We start from the raw sequence: 22,193 nt of genomic DNA, 5'->3' as shown, positions 1-22,193 counted from the left end.
TTCATTCCAGAACCATTTAAAGAACATTTACTCAGTGCTTACCTTGTGTCTATAATTGTTCTAGGTGCTTGGAATGCACTGGGAGAAAAAGAGGAAACAAATCTAGCCCTCAGGGTGTTTACATTCTAGTTCTCAGTTTAGACTTCAATTCATCCAAGTTTGGGTTAGAAACCTCTGACTCTGTGTTTCTGTTTCTTCCATCAGAATATTATTTTACTGCAATGGCACTGCTTGCCTGTGCCTCTCTTTTCTCATAGACTGTGAGCACCTTGAGTTTTCAGCACCACTGGATCATCATTTCTTAACATAGTGGACAGTGCCTAATAGATACCCAGTGAATATTTGTTGCATGAAGTAATGGATGAATGAGACAGACCAATGAGTAGATGGATAACAAGAGTGAGCTACTGTTCACTGTTCCTGGTTTGCTTTATACTTTTCTTTCTTAGTTTTGTCCAGAGTATTTACTTCTTGGAGAAATCTGAAGATTTCGTATAGGCCAAGGAGCACAGTGCTCAGTGCAGAAGCACTTGACAGCCAAGTGGAGAAAAAGATGCTTCCCTGCTATTTCTTCCCAGCCAGAAGCATAAAGAACTGCCTGTGTAACTTGTGTTATTGGACACCAAGACATCAAGGGTGGGCCACAGGGACTGACTGTGGACTAGTGGCCTCTGACTTGTAAGCCTGTCTTCTGCTTGCTATATTTAGAGCTTTGACCAGATCGGATGCATTTCTCAGCTCTAAAATTCTGCCTTTACATTACTGCAGTAGGAGGTAGTGTGAGTAGCGGTTAGGAAGGTGAAATTTGGAATTAGACTTAGGTTTGAGGCCTGTTTATGCCATTACTAGCTGTATGAGGTTAGTTTAATCACTTCTCTGAGTTTAAGCTTTTTCACCTACCTCAGAAGTGTCTGTAAGGCACTTAAAGCAGAGGAAATACTTAGTAAATGGTTGTCATTATTATTGTGGTCCACATTTCAGTAGGGCATCCAGAGCCAGTGAGGTTTCCTCTGGGTACTGATTCTTACAGATAATCCCTATTGAATTCCTTTTACTACAAAAAAGTATATGGATCACCTGTAACCCCAGACACCTTCTCTGTGTCTGCCCACAGAGAAGGGGTTAATGTGTTGTCCTCTCATTGTGCATATATGGAAACTGAGGTCCAAATAGGTGATGTGGTGTGTCTTTGTGTCATATGATGAGTTTGCAGCAGAGTTGGCACTGGTCCCCTTTCCTCCGATAGTGGCATTTCTCATTCAATAGAGGGGTTTCCACTTAAGGGAGATGGAGATGTTCCACATTTCTTTCTTGTCCTGGCCAAAAGTAATCAGTCTACTAGAAGTTTCCATGGGGTAAGCACAGAAGGCTCTCTCTTCATCACTGTCATACCTTGGGAAACTATCTCCAGTGTAGATAACAGAAAGAATAAATATTTTTGTTGAGAGAAAAAAAATGAAGACAAAGGTCAAAGGGAATCATGTAATGGGTTGACTCAGGAAAGAAAAAGAAAGCATTTTTTCCCTCTCCTCTTTTTCTCCAAAACAGTCTTTATATAGAACTTGTATAAGAGCCAATTTATTTGATATGGAAAAAATGTGAAAGCAGCAAAATACACATACACACACATACACACACAAAGAGGTATTTGTGGTGGGGTTCAGAACTCAAATTACCAAGAGATAAAGGAGTTGAAATGATAGGTTGATTTGGAAGGATGTGTTTCTCTTTTTTCAGCCTCAGAGAACATTCAGGTCAGGAAGTCCAGCCCAGCCCAGCCCAGATCTCCAATAAACTCCTTGAAACACAAAAGAGTAAAAGAGGAAGGCCAATGAAAGCCTCAGTCTAGCCCTTGTGCCTGTCACATAGTAGGGACTAAAGAAATATTTGGAGAGTGAATGAAAGAACAAATTGTGCCTAAGAGTGTCGACCTCAATACTGACGATTTGGCACAGTATGTGGCATTTTTACAAAGTAGGTAGGAGTTCAGCACTTAAGTTTGAGTGCCTTTAGGAAAGGGACTGGTCTGAGTCATCCTAATACTGTTTCCAGTACAGAATCTGGCATATAGAATGTTCTCAGTACGTATTTGTGAATTGAGCAAGTAGTTGCATGAGTGAAAGAGAACTTGGAGATTCCTGGACCTTGGAGACAATTTAGAGCAGTGGCTATTAAACTTTAACTAGCATCCAAATTACCTGGAGAGGCCCTGCACTCAGTTTCTGATTCACTAGGCTGGACTGGGGCCTGAGAGCCTGGCCTTTCTCAGTTCCCAGGTGATACTGATGCCGTGGGTCTGGGGCCACACTTTGCGAACTTGTTTTAGTGCGCTGGTTTTTAAACTTGGTTGCAAATCATAATCACCTTATGAGATTTTAAAAGTTCTAATGGTCAGGACTTATTCTTAACCATTAAATAAATATCTGAGGGAATACAGAGTGGAAATGGGATACAAGGGAGACCCAGGCAATTTTTAAATGTCCCAGTTTTTAAATGTGCAATCCAAATTGAGAAGAACTGGCCAGGCAAGGTGGCTCAAGCCTGTAATCCCAGCACTTCGGGAGGCCGAGGCAGGCAGATCACAAGCTGAGCTCTCAGACCAGACTGGCCAACCTGGTGAAACCCCATCTCTACTAAAAACACAAAAATTAGCCCAGCGTGGTGATGCGTGCCTGTAATCCCAGCTGCTCGGGAGGCTGAGGCAGGAGAATTGCTTATATCTGGTGGGTAGAGGTTGCAGTGAGCCAAGATCGCACCACTGCACTCCAACCTGGGTGAGAGTGCAAGGCTCTGTCTTGGAAAGAAAAAATAAAGAGAAGAACTAATCTAGTGCAACCTCCTGCATGCAAAGTTGAGGCATCAGAAGATTAGAAAGGACAAGTGACTCACCTAAGAGGGTACAGGTAGTTAGTGATTTAGCTGAGATTTAGCTGAGAATAGAACTAAGCTAAATCATTAAGGGTGCTTTCATTTATTCAGTTTAATTTTCACCATTTCACACTTATCAACCCATGGCAGCTCTCACAGGCTCATAACTTGAGGCAAAAAAAATGAAAGCTGAGTTTAAACTGAGATTTTAAAACATCTATTATTTCTTCCCTCCATTGTTTTATAAAGAAAGTTTAAGTGGAAGCATATTTATAGAACTCTACCACTCTAGACAAGTGAGGAGATGGAAGAGACAGGGTTATGGAATATTTTTAAGGCAAGACTATCCTTTAAATTTTAAGTACATTCTCAAACACAAACCAAGTGCTCTTCCTGAGTTCTTAAACAGCTGTTCCTCATCTTTGACTCAATGAATTAGCAAGAGTTTGCCTGTGATGTGCACATTAATTGCTAGTATGTAAAAGGAAGTGCTGGTAAAGTGTTTGAAAGTGGTTCTGCCCTTTAAAAAGATTAAAAGTTTCCTCTAGAACTTGGTTTCCATTAATGATTGGCTTAGTGAATATTTTCAAGTAGACAGAGCGGAGACTGTCTTACATTATTTTAGAACCAAATAAAGAGCCACAAAAGGCCTATAGAAACCATTGACACCCAAATTAGATGGCGAAGACTCTATCCTTTTTGTAGATTGAAACAGAAGTTGGAATCATATCTTTAATTGAGCACCAGTTGAGTGCACTGGCTTAGGAGTCAGAACGAAATTCCAATCATTACCTTCACAACTTCCTAACTGTGTGATCTTGGACGAGTGACTTCACATCTCTAAGCCCCAGTTTTCTTCTTTGTAAAATAAGAATAGTACGGCTGTGGTTGTGGAGAGGATGGAATGAGTAAAAGATGCAAAGACCTTAGCCCATTTTCTAGTACACAGGAAAAGCACCAATGGCTTCATTATAAGATGGTCTTCCTCCTAAGACAGAAATTCTGAGGATGTTTGGGGAAGAAGTAATAGAGAGGTGGCTTGAGAAGTGAGTAATTTTTTTTTTTTTTTTTTTTTTTGAGATGGAGTTTCACTCTTGTTGCCCAGGCTGGAGTGCAATGGCGTGATCTCGGCTCACTGCAACCTCTGCCTCCTGGATTCAAGCGATTCTTCTGCCTCAGCTTCCCAAGTAGCTGGGATTACAGGCATACATCACCACACCCAGCTAATTTTTTTGTATTATTAGTAGAGACAGGGTTTCACCATGTTAGCCAGGCTGGTCTTAAACTCCTGACCTCAGGTGACCCGCCTGCCTCGGCTTCCCAAAGTGCTGGGATAACAGGTGTGAGCCACCTCCCCGGCTGAGAGGTGAGTATGAAAGACAAGTACTACTTCACATAAGAGCAGTGAGCATCCAAAAACAGTGACAGAAACCTAAAGCTGCAAAGGCCTTAAGGATTAAGTGGATTTGAACCACTGTTCTGCCTCAGGAAATAAGACAAAAACAAACGCTGTTGATGTTGATGTTCACTTTCCAGCATAATTTTTGTGCAAATACCTAGGACTGTGCCCAACCCCAGTCAATCTACTATAACTTCACCCCAATTCGCCCACTGAAAAGCAATCAAAATGCATAAATTGTCTTCAATTTAACATAAAAAGAAAATCATTCGCAAACTTCAGTTCTTCTAATTTCATTAGTAATAAATGATTTTCTCACTGCTACTCTCATCCAACCTCCTTCATTTACTATTGGAATGACTAAAATTAAGAAAGGCTTATGAGGCTTAAGGTCATACATCAGATTTGTCACTAAATCCAGGTCTAGTGGTCCCTTTCCCATTGCTCTTCCCATGATATCAACTCTGCCATGTTAAGACAAATCTATACCCAATGATGGGTTACAATCCATAGAATGAGTTTTGGCTGTGATGAACCTTCCCTTTCCTGTCCAGGCCTCTCTGACCTGCCTCACGTTCCTCCACAACCCACCCACTTGATAAACTCCCTATTCAGAGAGTGCACTTACATGTCTATGAATTTCCTATTGAGATGTAGGATGGAGGCCACATCCACCTGGAGAGGAGGGTCCCGGACCACCTTATACTGCAGGGGCTTACACCGTAGACAGAGTGGGGTATCTGCAGTGGAGGTCAACATGGCAGCATCGATCTCTAGGTGCTCGTCCAGCGTGTAGATCTGGATGCCGTACACCTCCTCGCCCACGTCCCGGAGCCTGATGGTCAGTGGGATGTCACAGAAGACATTCTGAGGACCCAGGGAGATGTTCTTCCCACTGATAGTCAACAGTTTGATGTCATTGACAGCTCCACTGGAGTCCCAGTCAGTGGAGACAAAGGTCACCCAAACGGTCAGAGACTCAGGGACCAACGGGTAGAGGAATTCCAGCTCGAGGTAGCAGCCTTGAGGCTCAGGGCAGGCTGGAGGAACTGTGTGTGGGTTGACAGCTGAATTTGGGCTCCAGGTGCGGACACTGGACTTACAGGGCTGTTCAACATCAGGATGACCTACGCAGAAGAGATGAGGGAATGAGTTCTTGAAGAAAGAGCTTTATTCTGATCCTTAGAGTTTCCTGTGGACCCCAGGAGAAACCGGCCTGACTAGAACTTAGACAGAGGGGAAAAGGAGAGGAAGGTTCTTGGTGTCTTGGTGAATCTGCTATACACACAGTATCCATCTCATCCCCACCCCTGCAATACAGATTTCAGAGGAATCACCAGACATTCAGTCAAACTGCTTTCATCTCATTACTGAGTCAATGTTCAAACTTTCCTTCCTCATCTTCCACTTAGGAGGCTGTGCTGCCTAAGATGAAAAGAAGTAAAGTCTCCAAATATAGAGTGAATCGATCAGGTTCATACAACTTGAAGTGTAAAGGTCAGCATTGGAACCAAGTTTTGTTTCATTTTGGAATCTGCATTCTTTGTTCTTGTCCCTACTGGATGCAGGGAATTCTAGAATAAATTAGAATCTTGTGGTGTTACTGCCATTGGTAAAACCTACTTGGAATGACAGAAATCCTAACCCCACCCCCTGACCAGCAAAGAATATGTAAGCATAAATAGCATCCACCCTGCAGACTGAGGACCTGGGAGGAAACTGTCTAGAACCATGAACAACAGAGCTGGAAGGCAGCCTTGGAGCCCTCTTATCTCTCCTCCTCCCCTTCTCTACATGTGGTCATTCCATACCACTGAGCTTCTCTGCACTCTGTTCTGTCTGACTCAGGAAGGGGAGGGTTGGGTGAGGAGCAGGCAGAAAGAAGGAGAGATTCTTCTCCTCTTTCCCTAGGGAGATGATGCCTCGTCCCCACTGATCTCAGCCTGCAGCTACTTCTGAATTTTTCTCTGCTGAGATCACATCTAGACTCCCAGAGAGCTCTTCCTTGCACTACTGAGAAAAAGAACCAGGACTCAATGTAGTGACTGGCTCTAATTTGTTTAAGGGAGCCTCATGAGAGAGACAGACCAGATGGTAAGATGAAGGACCTCAAGTTGTTCAACTAGACACCTTAAAAAAAAATTAAGAGACAGAGTGCCCAGGCTGCAGTGGAATGGTCTGATCGTAGCTCATTGCAGGCTCCAATCCCCCTGCCTCAGCCTCCTGAGTAGCTGGAATATAGGCATGTGTCCCCATGCCCACCTAGCCACATTCTTTTTTTCTTCAGCATCAGTGGTTTGTTGGGAGGGTGGTGGTGACCCTGGACATTTCTGAAGCAAATAAGAAAAAAAAAAAAATCTTTGCTTAAAAATGCTTTGTGGTAATGTTTCAGGGTAACAGGAATCACTATAATGTCAACACTAGAAAGTTATTTGGAGTGAAAAAACTATGCCAGTGAAGGCTGTAAATGCCTCTAACCTCCTTGCCTCTGCTTAGCCAAGAAAAGAGAGAAGCCACCAAGTAGAGATGGAGAAGAGAAGAGGAAAAGAGAAGGAGGGGTGAGAAAATACACAGAGGCTTCTTAGATATAATGCATCAGAGCAAGAAAAGATGGATTTAATTACAAGATTTCCTCTATCTCTCCTTGGCTAGTTTCACTCATTATTTGCAGCAACTGCTGGCTCAAAGCAACCTGTAGTTTAGGGGAAAAACACAAGTAGGACTCCCCACCTAGCTGAAGCCTTTCTTCTTGTCTACTTTCCAACCCACTGAGTTCCTGACTCTCTTAACTTTGTGGGATGTTGACACACATGTATCACTTATTCATTCAGTCAACTTCATTGAAGGCAGCACATTACAGTATATGAAACACATCTCCTAGTCGTTAGTTAACTCATCTGATTGTCATCAAAATCCTGTAAGATCATTGTCATTTTGTCTCTATTAAAGAGCACTGTTTCACTTAACGCCATGCAGCTTTTGCTTAAATCAGTGTGCCTGTCCATAGAGAATTCACATAGTGGATGCTCAATACATATTTGTTAAAGGAAGGACCTTCTATCCAGTTAACATCGAGTTAAAAGTTACAGCATGGAACATTAAGGCATGCTTCCTGATGGTGGGTGCCAGGTGAACATTCCACCCCTCCATGAGCTTTCTCCTGCAACTGGCAAGGGATAAAGTAATCTTTCTCCCTTCCTTGGAGAAAATGACTGTCAGTGGTGGGAAGCCACAGGAGAGCAAAGATGACAAATCTGCCTGGCTCATCCTTCCTCCCTAGTTTCTTGTTAATCAACAGAGGAACCAAATGCTTCCAAAGGACAGGAAGGTGAGTCTGGTCGTTATACTCAAGCAAGTAAACAGGAGTAGAAATCTTAGCAAAGCTTGTGGTTGTCTGGTTATTAGAGACAAACCCTTAGATGTAAAAAAGAGTCCCTAGAGGCACTGAGTGTAACCATAACCAAAGCAGCAATCTCATTAATAGTGCCAGCCTTCACGAGTTGCCCATCCTCAATGTGCAGGCACTGTGCCAAGGACATTACACGCCTCAGGTCTTTTTACGCTGGCACTAAGTCTGTGACGCAGGTCTTACGAAATTCATTTTACAGAAGAGGAAACTGAGACTCAGATGGTTCAGAAACTCCCTGGCAGGGAGTAGAATATGATATTGTTGGTCCAGGCAGTGTGCCAGGCTTTGAAGGAATGAAAGTTGGGTTAAAATATCAGTTATAGGGTTTCTTACTGTGTTACCTACTGTAATGTTACCTACCTCAGGGTTGCTGCAAACCTCGAATAGGATGAGATCATTAATAGATTCTCATAAATATATTAGTTCTGTCCTGGAAAGTAGGGAGGTATTAACAAGGAAAATATTGGTAAGAGGAGGTATTCCAAGCATGAGAACAGTTGGGAGAGAGTGTCAGTTAAGGTTACTATGGTTTTGAGTACAATAGTAGAGCCACAAATGCTGAGGCTGGTAAGCTAAGTAGAATCAAGATTGTGAAGTGGTTTGTATACCACATTAAGGAAACTGAACTTTAAACTGAAATAGATGAAGAGCTACTGAGAAATTTTAAGCAACTGAGTGATATCAGAGTTGCCTTTTAGGAAAATTACTGTTGGCCTGGTGTGGTGGCTCACACCTGTAATCCCAGCAGTTTCAGAGGCTGAGGCGGGCAGATCACTTGAGGTCAGGAGTTCGAGACCAGCCTGACCAACATAGTGAAACTCTGTCTCTATTAAAAATACAAAATCAGCTGGGTGTGGTGGCACATGCCTGTAACCCCAGCTGCTCGGGAGGCTGAGGCAGGAGACTCGTTTGAACCTGTGAGGCAGAGGTTGCAGTGAGCCGAGATCACGCCACTGCACTCCAGCCTGGGCAACAAGAGTGAAACTCCATCTCAAAAAAAAAAAAAAAAAAAAGGAAAGAAAGAAAGTAAAGAAAAGAAAAAACACTGTTTAGAGACACAGACACTATCCATCCATCTATCCATCCATCCATCCATCCATCCATCCATCCATCCATCCATCCACCCATTCATTCCGTGCATTCAAAGAGTAACTATTCAGAGCCAGGTGTGTGTCCAGAGGTAGGCTAGGCTCCAAGAGAATAAGTTTGCCAACATGATCTCTTGTTCTCAGGGAGCTTTTAGTCTTGTGAGACCAGTTAGGAGAGTATTGGACTAATGCAGACAATACATGAACTGCAAAAAAGCATGCAAGGAGATGGCAAGTCAGAATTCCAAAGGAGGAAAAATGAACACAGCTGGGAGATTGATTGGACATGCAGTTGCAAGGTGAGGACAGGAGCTGAAGAAAAGAAACAAAGAGAGAAGGGAAGGAAGGAGATAAGCAAAGGGGAGGAGGAAGTGTGGAAGTGGAGAAAAGAATAAAGAAGAAAAGAGAAATAAGCGCAAAAGCCCCTGTTACTTCATTATTAATAGATATTCTTTTGCATATATGGTGATTAAATGAAAAATTACATATTTATATAAGTTGTCCACTAGAAATAAGGTCATATATGTGTATAGACATATATATTTATACATACTCATGCTGATCTACATTTACATTTGTGAAACGCCATACAGGCACCCATTATATATCTATGTATATACATGCTGCAGCTGTTGACACAAATATAGTTATAAAAACTTGCTGCCAAGCTTTTTTCCAGGTGAATAGTTAAGCACACCTGAAATATTCTGGGCAGAAAAATAGAGAAAACACACAAATGAGAAAAAATGAAAACAGTTAGTGCCATGTGCTAATCTCTCATGGAAAACCCAACACTTGGGATCTATTTTATACTTGCATAAGTGATCTTAACTGGGATTTGAGTCAGTCAGATCAAGAAATTTATATTTATCTAATTTATAGGCTACAGATATAACATGGCATCAAATATCTCAAAAATATTTATGTATGAAATACGGTTTTTACTCAAGAGGTAGGAGCACAACCACTGTCTATGAACAAAGGCAAGCAGTTCTATGACTGTATTTACCTTCTTTGAAATGAAGTTAATGAAATGCAGTAGATTTCCAATAAAGATTTGTCAAATGAAGAGTCTTCTGCTAGTTAATATGGGATTATATGAAAAGAAGTTACAGCTCCATGGAATATTAGAGCTGGAAAGGACACATTATAGTTCAACTTTTCATTCTGTGGATACAATGCCATTTTCAGAGAAGCTATGTGACTCACTCAAGGGCACAGAGTACATCAATAGTAGGTCTGAGAACATGATCCAATCCTCCTCCTTTCTCTCGCCTGCACTCCCCATGTTTTTTCCCCAATCCTACAGATATGTCTGGCATTGCTCATGAATTTGGGTGTTTTAAGTTAGTTTGGGAAGTCCAAAAACTTAAACATGCAAAGATAAATAGGATGAGAATGAGTTGAGAAATAAATTGCAGAGTTTGGCTCATGGAAAAGTTTATTTCTTCAAGGATATTAAAAGGGTCTGAGCCAAAAGGATCACATAGACTGTAATAGGATGCTCTAAAAAAAGAACAGTGTCTTTTCCTGGCCCACATGTACTAAATTTACATAGGAGGAAAACCCGGGGCTGCTGGGTTTCCTTGGAGCTCCGAATTGGCTCAGGGAAGCAGAGACCTCAGTGCCTCCAGTTGAACTCCATTCTGCATATTATGCTTTAAGAAAGTCAGGAACAAACTAGGAGCAAACTTCACCAACTAATAGTCGCGTTGGATGTAGGTGTGGGGAGATGTCTGGAAATAATTTTATTCAAACAAGTGGTAGAACAAAGCAAGATAATTTTAGCCAGAGACATCTCAGGGGAGAATCTTGCTAATTCTACCTTCCAAGTACCTCCCAACCCCATAAACTTCTCTCCATTCTCACAGCCACCGACCTCACCAGCCCACCATCATTCCTCAGCTGGATTTTGGCAACAACCACCTTGCTGTTTCTCTTCCTCCAGCAATCAAATTCTCTTGATCTCTTCTTCACACAGCAGCCTGAACAATCTTTACGACACCCAGGTCTTACCATATATCATTCCCTAAGGCACGTGGTTTTCTCACTGCCCTCGGTGTGAATCCAAACCCTTCCTCACCTGTCCATTATCCGTCTCACCTAGAGTCTTACCTCTGCCACCTCCACCTTGTTTTGCATGTTCCGAACCTACTTAAACTCTTACAGCCTTACTGAACTTTTGCTTATGCAGGTTATATCTATTAGTAGTTTCCATATTGTAAACTAAAGCCAAGACATTTGAAAATTCAAGAATACATAAGAGTGTGTTCCATTAGCTATCAGAGCACAAATGACATCACATGTCATGTGTTTATCAGATAGCTCCATTGGACTCTCAGGAGTGAATGAGAGTGGAAAAAGCAAATGATGTCATCCGTAATTTTATGAAAATACATTTGACTTTGAGGACACCCTATAAAAGTTTCCAGGAACCCCATAAGCCTCTGAACTAGATTTAGAAAACAGCCACTCTGTGAACATACCAAACTCTTTCACATTCTCAGATGCACCTTGTTAACGATGTTGTGATATTTCGTGGGAAGACTGAGTCTCCAGTTCAGAATGAAGTCCTCTTCTTAAGGGCCCCCAGCACCACTTGGTACTTCTATTACCATAAGCCTGTTCACATTGAATGGCAATTGGCCATTTACTTATCTGAATTCCCTAGCAGACACTCAGCATTGCCTTGCCCATGTGCCCAAGACAGTGCCCAGCATACAGTGCCTGTGTTGGTCACTAGTGAGATGGGTTCACTAGATGCAAGTATGCAAAATGTTGTCAGGTGGCAGAGACACATTCTTTGTGGCAACCCAAAGTGGGTTCAGTTTGGGTGGAAAAATTACAATTGCAGAATTCAAAAACTTTCTAAAAAACTGGAGCTTGAACAGGCGCCAGGGAACCTCAGTGAGGATGCACCTAGAGGGGATTCCTGCACTTGGGGGGAGCCCTGGCTGGATGACCCCAGGCGTCCCTCTCAGGTCTGACAGCCTGTGATTCTGTGAGGCTGCACTGAGGGCTTTTCCCAGACATCCCTCTTGCTTTACATTCCAGATGGATTTGTTTAGACTTCCCAAGTTTGACTCTCATTTTTATTTTAAGCTACTTTAAAAAATAAAGTGCGGTGCCGTCGTTTTTCAACTTCACTTTCCTCTCTGATCCTTCCCCTTGCTTTATTCTATCTCTGGCTTTTCTTTTCAACCTTCCTTCTAAAAATATAGAGGATAGCGGAGGAGTTCTCACTGGTGTTCAGTGAGAAGACTGATTCCGCTCCCTCTGATGCACTGGTGTAATAGTGTCCTCGCTCAGTGACTGCTGGCATGAGCTGACCTGCAGAGGAGCAAGAGGGACTGGGTGGGGGCAGGGTCTATGTGCACATCCCTGAGGACCAGTGATGGGGAGATGAAAGAATAAGAGGAAAGTATGGAGCCTCTGCCAGCCTGGTTCTGAGGCCAAGTGACAACAAGCATTTGGCAAAGGTATTCTCTTAATTTCAATAATGATGTAAGAAAGCACAGAGATCATTGGTTCCTAGGGAAGCTGGTGAGACACTCCTGAGCAGGGAAGAGTCTGATAGTGGGTGGAACCCGTAACAGTGGCAATCATAAGGCACTTCCTTTAAGTGTCTTACAAGTAAATAGATCTCAAAAAGAGGGTACATAGAAGAAATTAAAAGGAATAGTTGCAATGCATGTGAAAGTGCTCTGTGTAGTCTAAGAAATAACAGAAGAAGAATCAAAGACCACTGATGCCTTGAAACCCCAAAATATTTGTATTGACTCTAAAGTGACCTTGTTTATAACTAACTACAAGCAGTTGGGGACTGAAGGATATATAAATACTCCCAAGACACTGTGCTTGTATCAGGTGTGTGGCCTTGGGCGCCTCTTTAATATCTTAGTGTCTTTGTTTCCTCATTTGTAATACGAGAACATGTTAGGATGGTGCAGGTGCTCAAAAAGTGTTTGTCAAATGGATGAGCGCTTGACTACTAACCTTGCAGGATAATGTTAATCAAATGAAATGATACATGAGAAAGACCCATAAAAATCATACTACTCCATATACATTGAAAGAGCTGTTCTTTGCACACTCCACCTGTCAGTGAGCTTCCAGAAGGCTGACTTACCTTCTGCTTCACGAGGGCTCCAGTGTCCTGATGGACCGCAGGGCATTGGGGAGGAGGCGTTGAAAGCATACTGTACCAGGATTCTCCCTTCCAGGCAAAGATCACATGCTGATCCCAATTCTCTAGGAGGCCAAGGAAAGAGGGAAAATGCACCGACTTAGGAACAGTTGAATGAGCAACTGATGGGACTAGGCCAGAGTCAATGGGGCAGAGGACACAGCATATCTGTGTTTCCCCTTTCCTCCCTACATATGCCAAGGGTTCTAGAAATAACCATAAGTGAAATGCTTCCCCATTGCCCAGCAAGAACCTCGTTTGGGCCTAAGTGGCCTCTGTTCTGATGATGTACACATTTCTCTGATTTTTAGCAGCACAAAGTCAACAGGCTGAAGACTCACCACATGCGGTAATTTTAATTTTATCAGGCATGTAAAGTTCCACTGAGGATTTGCAATGTAGTTATGAGAAAACCTTTTGCTCCATTTCATTCTCAAAGTTTACTCCTTTTACAATATTTATCAGGTACCTATTATGTGCCAGACACCATCCTGTGTTTTAGGCATTAAATACAAAGAGGGCATGGTTCCTTCATCTGAAAATAAGAGGGCTGGATTAAACGATGCCTAAAGAACCTTCCAGCCTTGACATTCTGTGGATGGATGAGTCACTCCTCCATTTTACAGTCAAAAGCAGTTTCTCTACCATGCTATCTAATTCATTTTAGCAGCTTTCCAAGGGGCTAGCCAATCCCTCAATGGGACCAGTCCCAGAAGTGGAATATTACGATGGCTTCCCCTACCAACTTGTGTCTTGTGTATCTGGATTCAATCTTCCTTTGGCCATAGCAGTCTCTGGGATCCTACTCATTTTCCAGATTTGGCATCTGTTTATGAGGCAGTTGTGGAGAAGGGAGAGGAATGAGTCCTCTTCTCCTGTCTTATTGTGAACCAAAAACAGCAAATCTGAGTGACCTCTGCAGAGGGACTGGAAATGAAATCTCGGGAAGATGTTGAGAAATGTCCCAGCACAACCCGTTATTTCTCAAAGTGCAATGGTCCTGATGATAACTCTGTCATAATTCCTGGAAGAACCTCTGAGCTTTGGCTACCTGAAAGGATGCAAGGGAGAAGCCAGGTCTGAAGCCTTATGGCTTTCCCCTTACAGAGACATTCACTATGCCTCTGGGCTCACACAGTCAGGAACCTTGTGCTTGTAAGCATCACAGTGTGTGGTTTCTCCCTGTTCCTCCTCCACACAGCTGACAGGAGATCATCCCCAAACCTCAAGATGAACAGGTCATGCCCCTGCTTACTTCTTTCTGTGATTGTATCCCCTAATGCCCTGTGATGTGGTATTCAATCCTTTTTCATACTATCCTCTACTTCACTCTAGCTTTGTTTCTCTCCACGATAAGCTGTGCCTACCTATCATGTTGTGTCATGTTACCCAAATCCCCTCTGCAGACTTTTTTCACTTGGCTGATGTTTCTCCTCCTTCAAGTTCACCTTGGACATCATTTCCTCTGTGAAGACATTTTTTTCGACATGCAAGAGAGTTTCCCCCAAAAGATTGTGAGGTCCTTGAGGACAAAGTCAATATCTAATAACTATCTGTTTATCTTACACGGCACAGCACACAACTTATTTTATAATGTTGGTCAGTATAAGCAGTTGAATGGATGCATGGATGGATGGATGAATAGATGGATGGATGGATGGATACCAGTCACTTAGGCATGTGCTAATACTCATGGCTAACCTAGTGCAGACCTTCAAATTGTAGGTTTTGCGTTCTCAACCTTATCATTGTAAATATGAACCCATATGTAGGTGGAAATTTTGCAAGCACACTAATATTAATATTCAGTGATAAGATAATCATTAAATAGTCCATGGTTAATATGCTTAATGGAATGGCAAGCAGTTATTGCAGAAATATTTATAAAGATTATGCAACTTCATGGAAAATGTGTAAGCTATAATATTAAATGAAAAAGTCACATCCAAAGCTAAATCTACAGCAGTATCTCAATGTTCAAATAACCTTATGAAACAAAATATTATCAGCAGCAATTTCTGGGAAATGAAATATAGGATGATTGATCCCACCCCCTATTATTACTCTTTCTGGTTTTCTAAATTTTCTCAATATTTTAAATACATGAGTTACTCTCGGAGTAGCAATAATAACAATTATACAAATATACTCATATGCAGAAAAGTAGGAGTGCAGAGAGAGAGACGTCCTCAGCACTGCTAATGAAGGCAGAGTTCCCTTAGGATGACAACAATCCACACTCAGTGGCTCTGAGTCACATGACTGGCTTTAGATTGACACTGGGATTACAAATGTTCTGGGATGAATTCAGGAACCATGCTGATCTTGATGGTCATTCATTCCTCTTTTCTATATCCTTTAGATGTTTTATTGTGGGTGATACACATAAAGCCACCTGAGTTTCAGTGAATTCTTGATACGTCCCAGGCTCCCAATAAATACTTTGATGAGTGCACAAATCATCATCCAGCTGAAGCATATGTATGATGTCCTGTCCTACACATCTAGGAATTGTATGTGTTTCCTAACTTTTGCATTCATTTTGTCTTCATGGGTGCCTATATTTACACATGAACATACACAAACATGTACAATGAAATCATAGACATGCAGGATACCAAAGCTGGGAGAGCTCATCTTTCTTACTTGGGTTTCATGAAAATCAAAGCTTAAAGCTCTAAGTATGTGCTGTCCACTATGGCAGCTATTAGCCTTATGTGGCTATTTAAATTTAATTTAATTAAAAATAAATACATTTTGACATTTGATTCTTCAGTCACACCAGTAACATTTCAAGCCCCAGTTGGCTAATGGCTGTAATCTTAGTGCTGATATAGAATATTTCCATGATTGCAGCAAATCTTATTGGACAGTGTTTCTTCAAGGCATCCATTATATATAATGAATTAACTTGTCTCCTATGAAACTAAAATAGTACTTATTATGTACCATCTTTGGGAGAAACAAGGAAATAGTTACTTAAATCATTTTCCATGTCTTAAAATTTAGAAGAGGAACCTTGGTTGAGAAAGGCCAGAACTTCTTTGACTTACGGATCAGAAAACTGAGGCCAAAGGCAGAGGGAATGGATGAGGTCACAAAGACTTCAGACCCAGGTTTCCTGGTTTTCAGTCCAGTACTATTTCCAATATACCATGGCCAATTGTCAGATAACTGAAACCACCCAGTCAACGCGTGTTTGCAAGACAGATAAAAATAAAGGAGTTAGGAAAACCAGGGGTGGCCTTGAATTATTTATTCAGTTGCCCATGTGTGAGGACACAGGCTGTGGGAGGATCTGAATATGTTTTTTTAAGGGAAACCCTTGTATTCTCTTAGACCACAGATGTGAGAACAGCAGGAGGACATGAGGATGGCCAGGGGCGAGAGGTTGGCATTGATGGATGTAGTGGAAAACACGAGAGGCTTTGCGGAGAAAGGGAATTTTCAAGTAGCTAAACAGCTCTGGAAAATGTTGCACAAAATGGGAGCTGATATTTCTTGAACATAGAGTGTGTGTGCTTGGCATTTCACAGTTATCTTGCTGAATTCTTCACAAAAGCTAGGTGACGTGGGCATGATTAGCACATTTTGATGGAAGAAGACCCAGAGGATCAGAGGTGAGATGGCTTTGCACAAGGTCCCATTGACTGGAATGATAAAGCTGAGGATGGGAAATGGATGACCTGACATTAAAGCTTGTACACTTTCTACTAAGCCAACTCGCATGAGTATAAATTCCATCTGTGTGGGAGAGTGATATACATTAAAGACAGTTCTATTTCTTTACAACAATTTATTGAACTTGTGGACTGACTTCTTTTAGCCATAGACTATGGTCAACGTAGCTGCTAACCCTAATTAGATATGTTTTGGAAATGTCAGTTTTAATTTAACGTATAATAACTATGTTATGAAATCTTAAACTGAACAGAATAGCGATTGTATGAGCCTCAAGAACCAACTGACTATAGGTTATTAAAAACATATTGATTGAAGCTGAGGACACTGTGTAATAGAGACATATCTCATTACACAACAATTAACCCTCCAATAGGTTTCCAACAATCAGGTGGTATTTATTTAATGGACAATAACTGCTTTATGAAATATAAATTAAATACATACACAGGAAGCTTCATTTACAAAACTTCCATTTTTAAGTGGAATGGAGGCCAAGGCTTGACCAAAAGTCTGATACTTCTCATCATCGCAGAAAAAATAAATAAATCTATGGGCTGCTGGAAAGCTCTGAAGTGTCACACGAGGTTTCCCAAACCCAGCTCTGTGCTCCAAGTGAGGATGGCTGGGGCAGGGGAAGGGGAGTTTCTACAGAGAGCGTAGGAAGTGCATTTCCTGCCCTGATGATCACATTCGCCAGCTGCCAAAGAAGGTTCTAGACTCAGGTACTGATGGTAATGTGATGAAAAATCAGTGCTCACATTTTATGTGGTACTGGGATCAAATATGTTTCAAAAATTTTTAAATTTAGTTTTATTTTATTGTATTTTATTTTTTTTAAGACGGAGTCTTGCTCTGTCGCCCAGGCTGCAGTGCAGTGGCTGGATCTCAGCTCACTGCAAGCTCCGCCTCCTGGGTTCACGCCATTCTCCCGCCTCAGCCTCCCGAGTAGCTGGGACTACAGGCGCCCGTCACCACGCCCGGCTAATTTTTTGTATTTTTTAGTAGAGACGGGGTTTCACCGTGTTAGCCAGGATGGTCTTGATCTCCTGAGCTCGTGATCTGCCCGTCTCGGCCTCCCAAAGTGCTTGGATTACAGGCTTGAGCCACCACACCCAGCTAATTTTATTTTAATTGACATATGATTGTGTATATATTTATGGAGTACAGTTTGATGTTTTGATATTAGTTTACAATGTGGAGTGATTAAATTGGGCAAATTAACAAATCCATCATCTCTCACACTTATTTTTTTTTGGCAAAAACATTTGAAATCTATTCTCACAAATTTGAAATATACAATGCAGTATCATTTATTAGAGTCACCATTCTGTGCAACAGATCACTAAAGCTTATTCCTCCCATCTACCTGAAACTTTATGCCCTTTGATCAACATCGTCCCTTTCCCCACTCACCCCACCTGCCTCTGGTGGTCACCATTCTACTTTCTACCCCTATGAATTCAATTTTTTTAGATTCCACATATATGTGAGATCATGCAGTTATTTGTCTTTCTGTGCCTGTCTTATTTCACTTAGCATAATGTCTTCCAGGTTCATTCATTTTGTTGAAAATGACAGAATTCTCCCCCTTTTAAGGCTGAATAGTAGTATTCCACTGTGTATATACAGATGCTCCTTGACTTACAATGGGGTTAGGACTCACTCAATAAACCTATTTTAAGTTGAAAATACGGTAAGTTGAAAACGCACTTTTGATTTACGATATTTTCAACTTAAAATAGGTTTATACCATCTTAATACTCAAAGAAATGCTGAATGCATATTGCTTTTTCGTCACTGTGAAGACAAAAAAGTGGAAGTCAAATTATCATAAATTGGAGACCATCTGTGTACCACATTTTCTTTACCTGTTCATCTGATGATGGACTCCTAGGTTGACTCTGTATTTTAGCTATTGTGAATAATGTACAGTGAACATGGGAGTGTAGCAATCTCTTTGGCATACTAATTTCAATTTCTTTAAATATATACACAGAATTGAGATTCCTGGATTATATGGCAGTTCTATTTTGAATGTTCTGAGGAACCCCCATACTATTTTCCGTGATGGCTATATTAACCTACATTCCCACTGCCAGTGCTCAGGTGGTCCCTTTTCTCCATACCCTGGCTAACACTTGTTATCTTTCATCTTTTTGGTAATAGCCATTCTAACAGGGGTGTGGTGATATCTTCTTGTGGTTTTAATTTGCCTTTTCCTGATGATTAGTGAGGTTGAGCATTTCTTCCACATAGCTGTTGGCCATTTGTGTGTCTTGAAGTGTCTATTTAGGTCCTTTGCCTAATATGTCTTTGACACACACACAAATGCAGACAAATACACTTGTAAATGAGAATTTCTTGCTTCTTTTTGTGGCTTTTATTTTTTTTTTCTTGCGGGGGGCAGTGTAATGCCTTTTCTCCAATTCTAGTTTTGAAACAACTTAATGAAAGCACATAGGAGTCTGAGATAACACAATACAAAACAGGAGCTGAAGCCCAGTCCCTACCACTTTCTATGGCCCTCTGGTCACCTTTCAGCCTCTTTCAGTTTCAGTTCTCTTTTTATCTAGCAAATGAGGAAGATGATTTGTTTTGTACAAGGTTACCAGAAAGATTACATAAGATTCTATATGTAAAGCATTTGGTAGAGAATCCCTCACATAGTAAGCACTTGATAGATCCCAGCAACTACAATAAAGTAATAGTAACTAATTGTTAGCATGGTTACTATTTTTACCATCATTAATATATCACCATTAGTAGATGAAGCATCCCAAAGAAGGGCTGGGCGTAGAGGTAATACACTAATCTTCCCTGAATTATGGCAAAATTCCAAAATAGATAGAAATACCTTGGTCTATTTTCATGACCCTTTTAAATCTGGTCCCCTTAGAGCTTGAGCTCCTCAAGGAGTCTATATGGGGGAAAGTATCACAAGAGACCATTTGATTCAGGTCTCCACCTTCAAGCCACTGTAGTATCATTAGACCCAGTTTTCAGGGAAGGGAGAATCAGGCTTAGAGACAGAAAGTGACTTGCTCAAGGCCATGTGGTTAATTAACAGTCAGGGCAGCAGAATAGAGGTATCTTGTGCCTCAGTTTATCATTCCCTGGTCTTATAAAAATGCTACCTTTAGTTCTACAAAATAATAAAAAAAAAATTGGCACTGTCAAAAATTGTGTTTATATATTATATATGTATATGTATTCTATTTTTTTTTTTTTTTTTTTGAGACGGAGTCTCACTCTGTTACCCAGGCTGGGGTGTGGTGGTACCGTCTTGGCTCACTGCAACCTCTGCCTCCCGAGTTCAAGCGATTCTCCTGCCTCAGCCTCCTGAGTAACTGGGATTACAGGTGCCCGCCACTACGCCTGGCTACTTTTTGTGTTTTAGTAGAGACGGGGTTTCACCATGTTGGTCAGACTGGTCTCGAACTCCTGACCTCGTGATCTGCCTGTGTTGGCTTCTCAAAGTGCTAGAATTACAGGCGTGAGCCACCGTGCCCAGCCTTGTATATGTTATTCTTTTATGTAAATATTGTTACTAGCAAATGTGAACACACATATAATTATCCATATTAAGGGTATATATATGATATAATCTAATAAAATATATTAATATAATATATAATATAATATAATATAAACGTTTTGCCCAGGCAATCACAACTCCTGAGCTCATGGAGACAAGACTAGTACCTCCATCCCAGAGGAGGTCTGTAGCAAAAGAGGGTTCCAAGTTTCTAATAACAAAGTGAATCTAAGTACCCATTCACTTAAAAATATTTATTATTATTTATTCATTTCTATTAACAACCATTTATTTATTCCCTGATCCCAAATTTACAGCATGCTAGGTGGTGGAGATACCTTCTGAACAAGAACAAGAAATGCAGTAAAAATCCCTCTCCAAGTCAGCTTCCCTTCCAAGTTTCCCTCTTCTTGGCAGGAGAGAGAGAAAGGGATCAACATTACACAGGGCACACTCACCTTTCAAAGAAATGGCCATCTATAGGTGGGAACCACTCCAGTGTCACAGAGTCCGTTGTGTGGCCCACAACTTGGGGGGCGAGGGCAACAGGTGCCGGTTTCCTGGAGGGCTGCCAGCTCTGGTAGACCAGGTCCAGGTAACAGTGCATTCTGGCGACTTGATTGGGCGTGAAGGAGTCCGTACAGTCGTCATCTGCAAGCAGGCAGAGGGAGAGATAAGCATCACGCTGCAAGGGCAGGCAGGCATACGAGAGAGTTATGATGGCTCCTGGCGGCCCGAGAGCCAGCACCCAAGTCGTTCCTTGCCAACTCAGGGCTGGCCTCTTCCAGCGCTCAAGAGTTAATGACCTGTGAACAAATTAGTGTAGTCATCACTTCTGGAGACAGGTGAGAGGGAACAGGAGGGAGGGAAGAGTGGATGGAACTGAAAAACTATGGCTGAGACTGGGAAGAGAGCAGCCCGGAGGTCATGGCAAAGGACACAGGCAAGATGAGCTATTTCCCATGGCCCCCAGATTCACTGGGTACTAAGTCAACAATTCCATTACTCCTTCCCTCCCTCAACCCCCACTCAATATGTCTCATTCATTCATTCATTCACTTGTTTATCCACTCACTCATTCATTCATTCATTGATGCACTCTGGTTCCAACTCATTCCTTCACATTCTTTCATCTACTTATTTATTAATTTCACTGTTAACTGATATGGTGATATTGCCCTTCAAACAAATCTTCTGAGTGTCTACGACATTTCTGCTCTGTGCCCAAGGGCATGGAAAGATGAAACTTTAAAAGTTCCTGCCCATGAAGAGGTACCAGTCTAGTTATGGGGTCAAGACCAGTCCAATGTATGAGTCAAGGTTGTTACAAGGCTGCTAAAGTCCATGATGTTGATCACTGATAAGGGAGGAAGACAGCATGGGTGGGGGCAGGGACAGGCAGGTGACCAGGAAGTCTTCTAAAGGAGATAGTTGAGGTTGATCAGATTGCATGGCTAAGATTGGAAAAGAAAGGAGAGGGGCTGCAGGAGAAAGTGCTGCATGACTACAGAGGCATGGTGCCCTAGGCAGAGAGCACAGGCCAGGGAGTCAGGCAGACCTGGGAACAAGTCAGGGTAGTGTGCATGCTGAAAATATGAGTAGTAACATCTCCCACTCAGTGCTGCCATTGGTCCACTGTGCTTTAGACATGATAAACCTCTTCCTTTCTCTCGAGTTTCTGAGTATGCATTACTATTTTCCTTATCGTACAGAAGAGGATATTAAAGCTGACAGAGGGTAAACAACTATTTTAAAATCACAAAGCTAGGGATACATCTGGGATTTGAACCCAGGCAGTCCTGACTTCAAGGCCGTGCTTCTGATCAATATGAGAACTTCTTTTCAAGCATAAATGAGACATTGTATGGATATAAAATCCTGCAGGTGGTTGATAAGTGGGAGTTGAGTCTGAGGCTAAAGGAGCTTGGAACACAATCTCTCAGGTGTCTTTGGATCTAATGACCTTTGATTCTAATCTCTTTTCCAGGGTGTGACCTAAGACCTGACCCTGAGGGAGAACGCTT

At 41.8% G+C, this 22,193-nt stretch overlaps 1 protein-coding gene across 1 annotated transcript in view; it reads right to left on the bottom strand.

Moving 5' to 3' along the window:
- Positions 1 to 22,193, bottom strand: part of PAPPA (pappalysin 1) — a 254,934-nt gene that overhangs the window by 168,048 nt on the left and 64,693 nt on the right. The window contains exons 5-7 of the mRNA XM_017856267.1: positions 20,628 to 20,820; positions 12,894 to 13,015; positions 4,896 to 5,394 (exon numbers count right to left, since the gene is read on the bottom strand). Of these exons, the coding sequence (XP_017711756.1) occupies positions 4,896 to 5,394; positions 12,894 to 13,015; positions 20,628 to 20,820 (814 nt within the window). The remainder of the gene's footprint in view (positions 1 to 4,895; positions 5,395 to 12,893; positions 13,016 to 20,627; positions 20,821 to 22,193) is intronic.

This window comes from Rhinopithecus bieti, unplaced genomic scaffold, assembly GCF_001698545.2.
Source record: "Rhinopithecus bieti isolate Rb0 unplaced genomic scaffold, ASM169854v2 scaffold_42948, whole genome shotgun sequence".
Lineage (NCBI taxonomy): Eukaryota > Metazoa > Chordata > Mammalia > Primates > Cercopithecidae > Rhinopithecus > Rhinopithecus bieti.
This window is presented reverse-complemented; position numbering and strand designations above follow the sequence as displayed.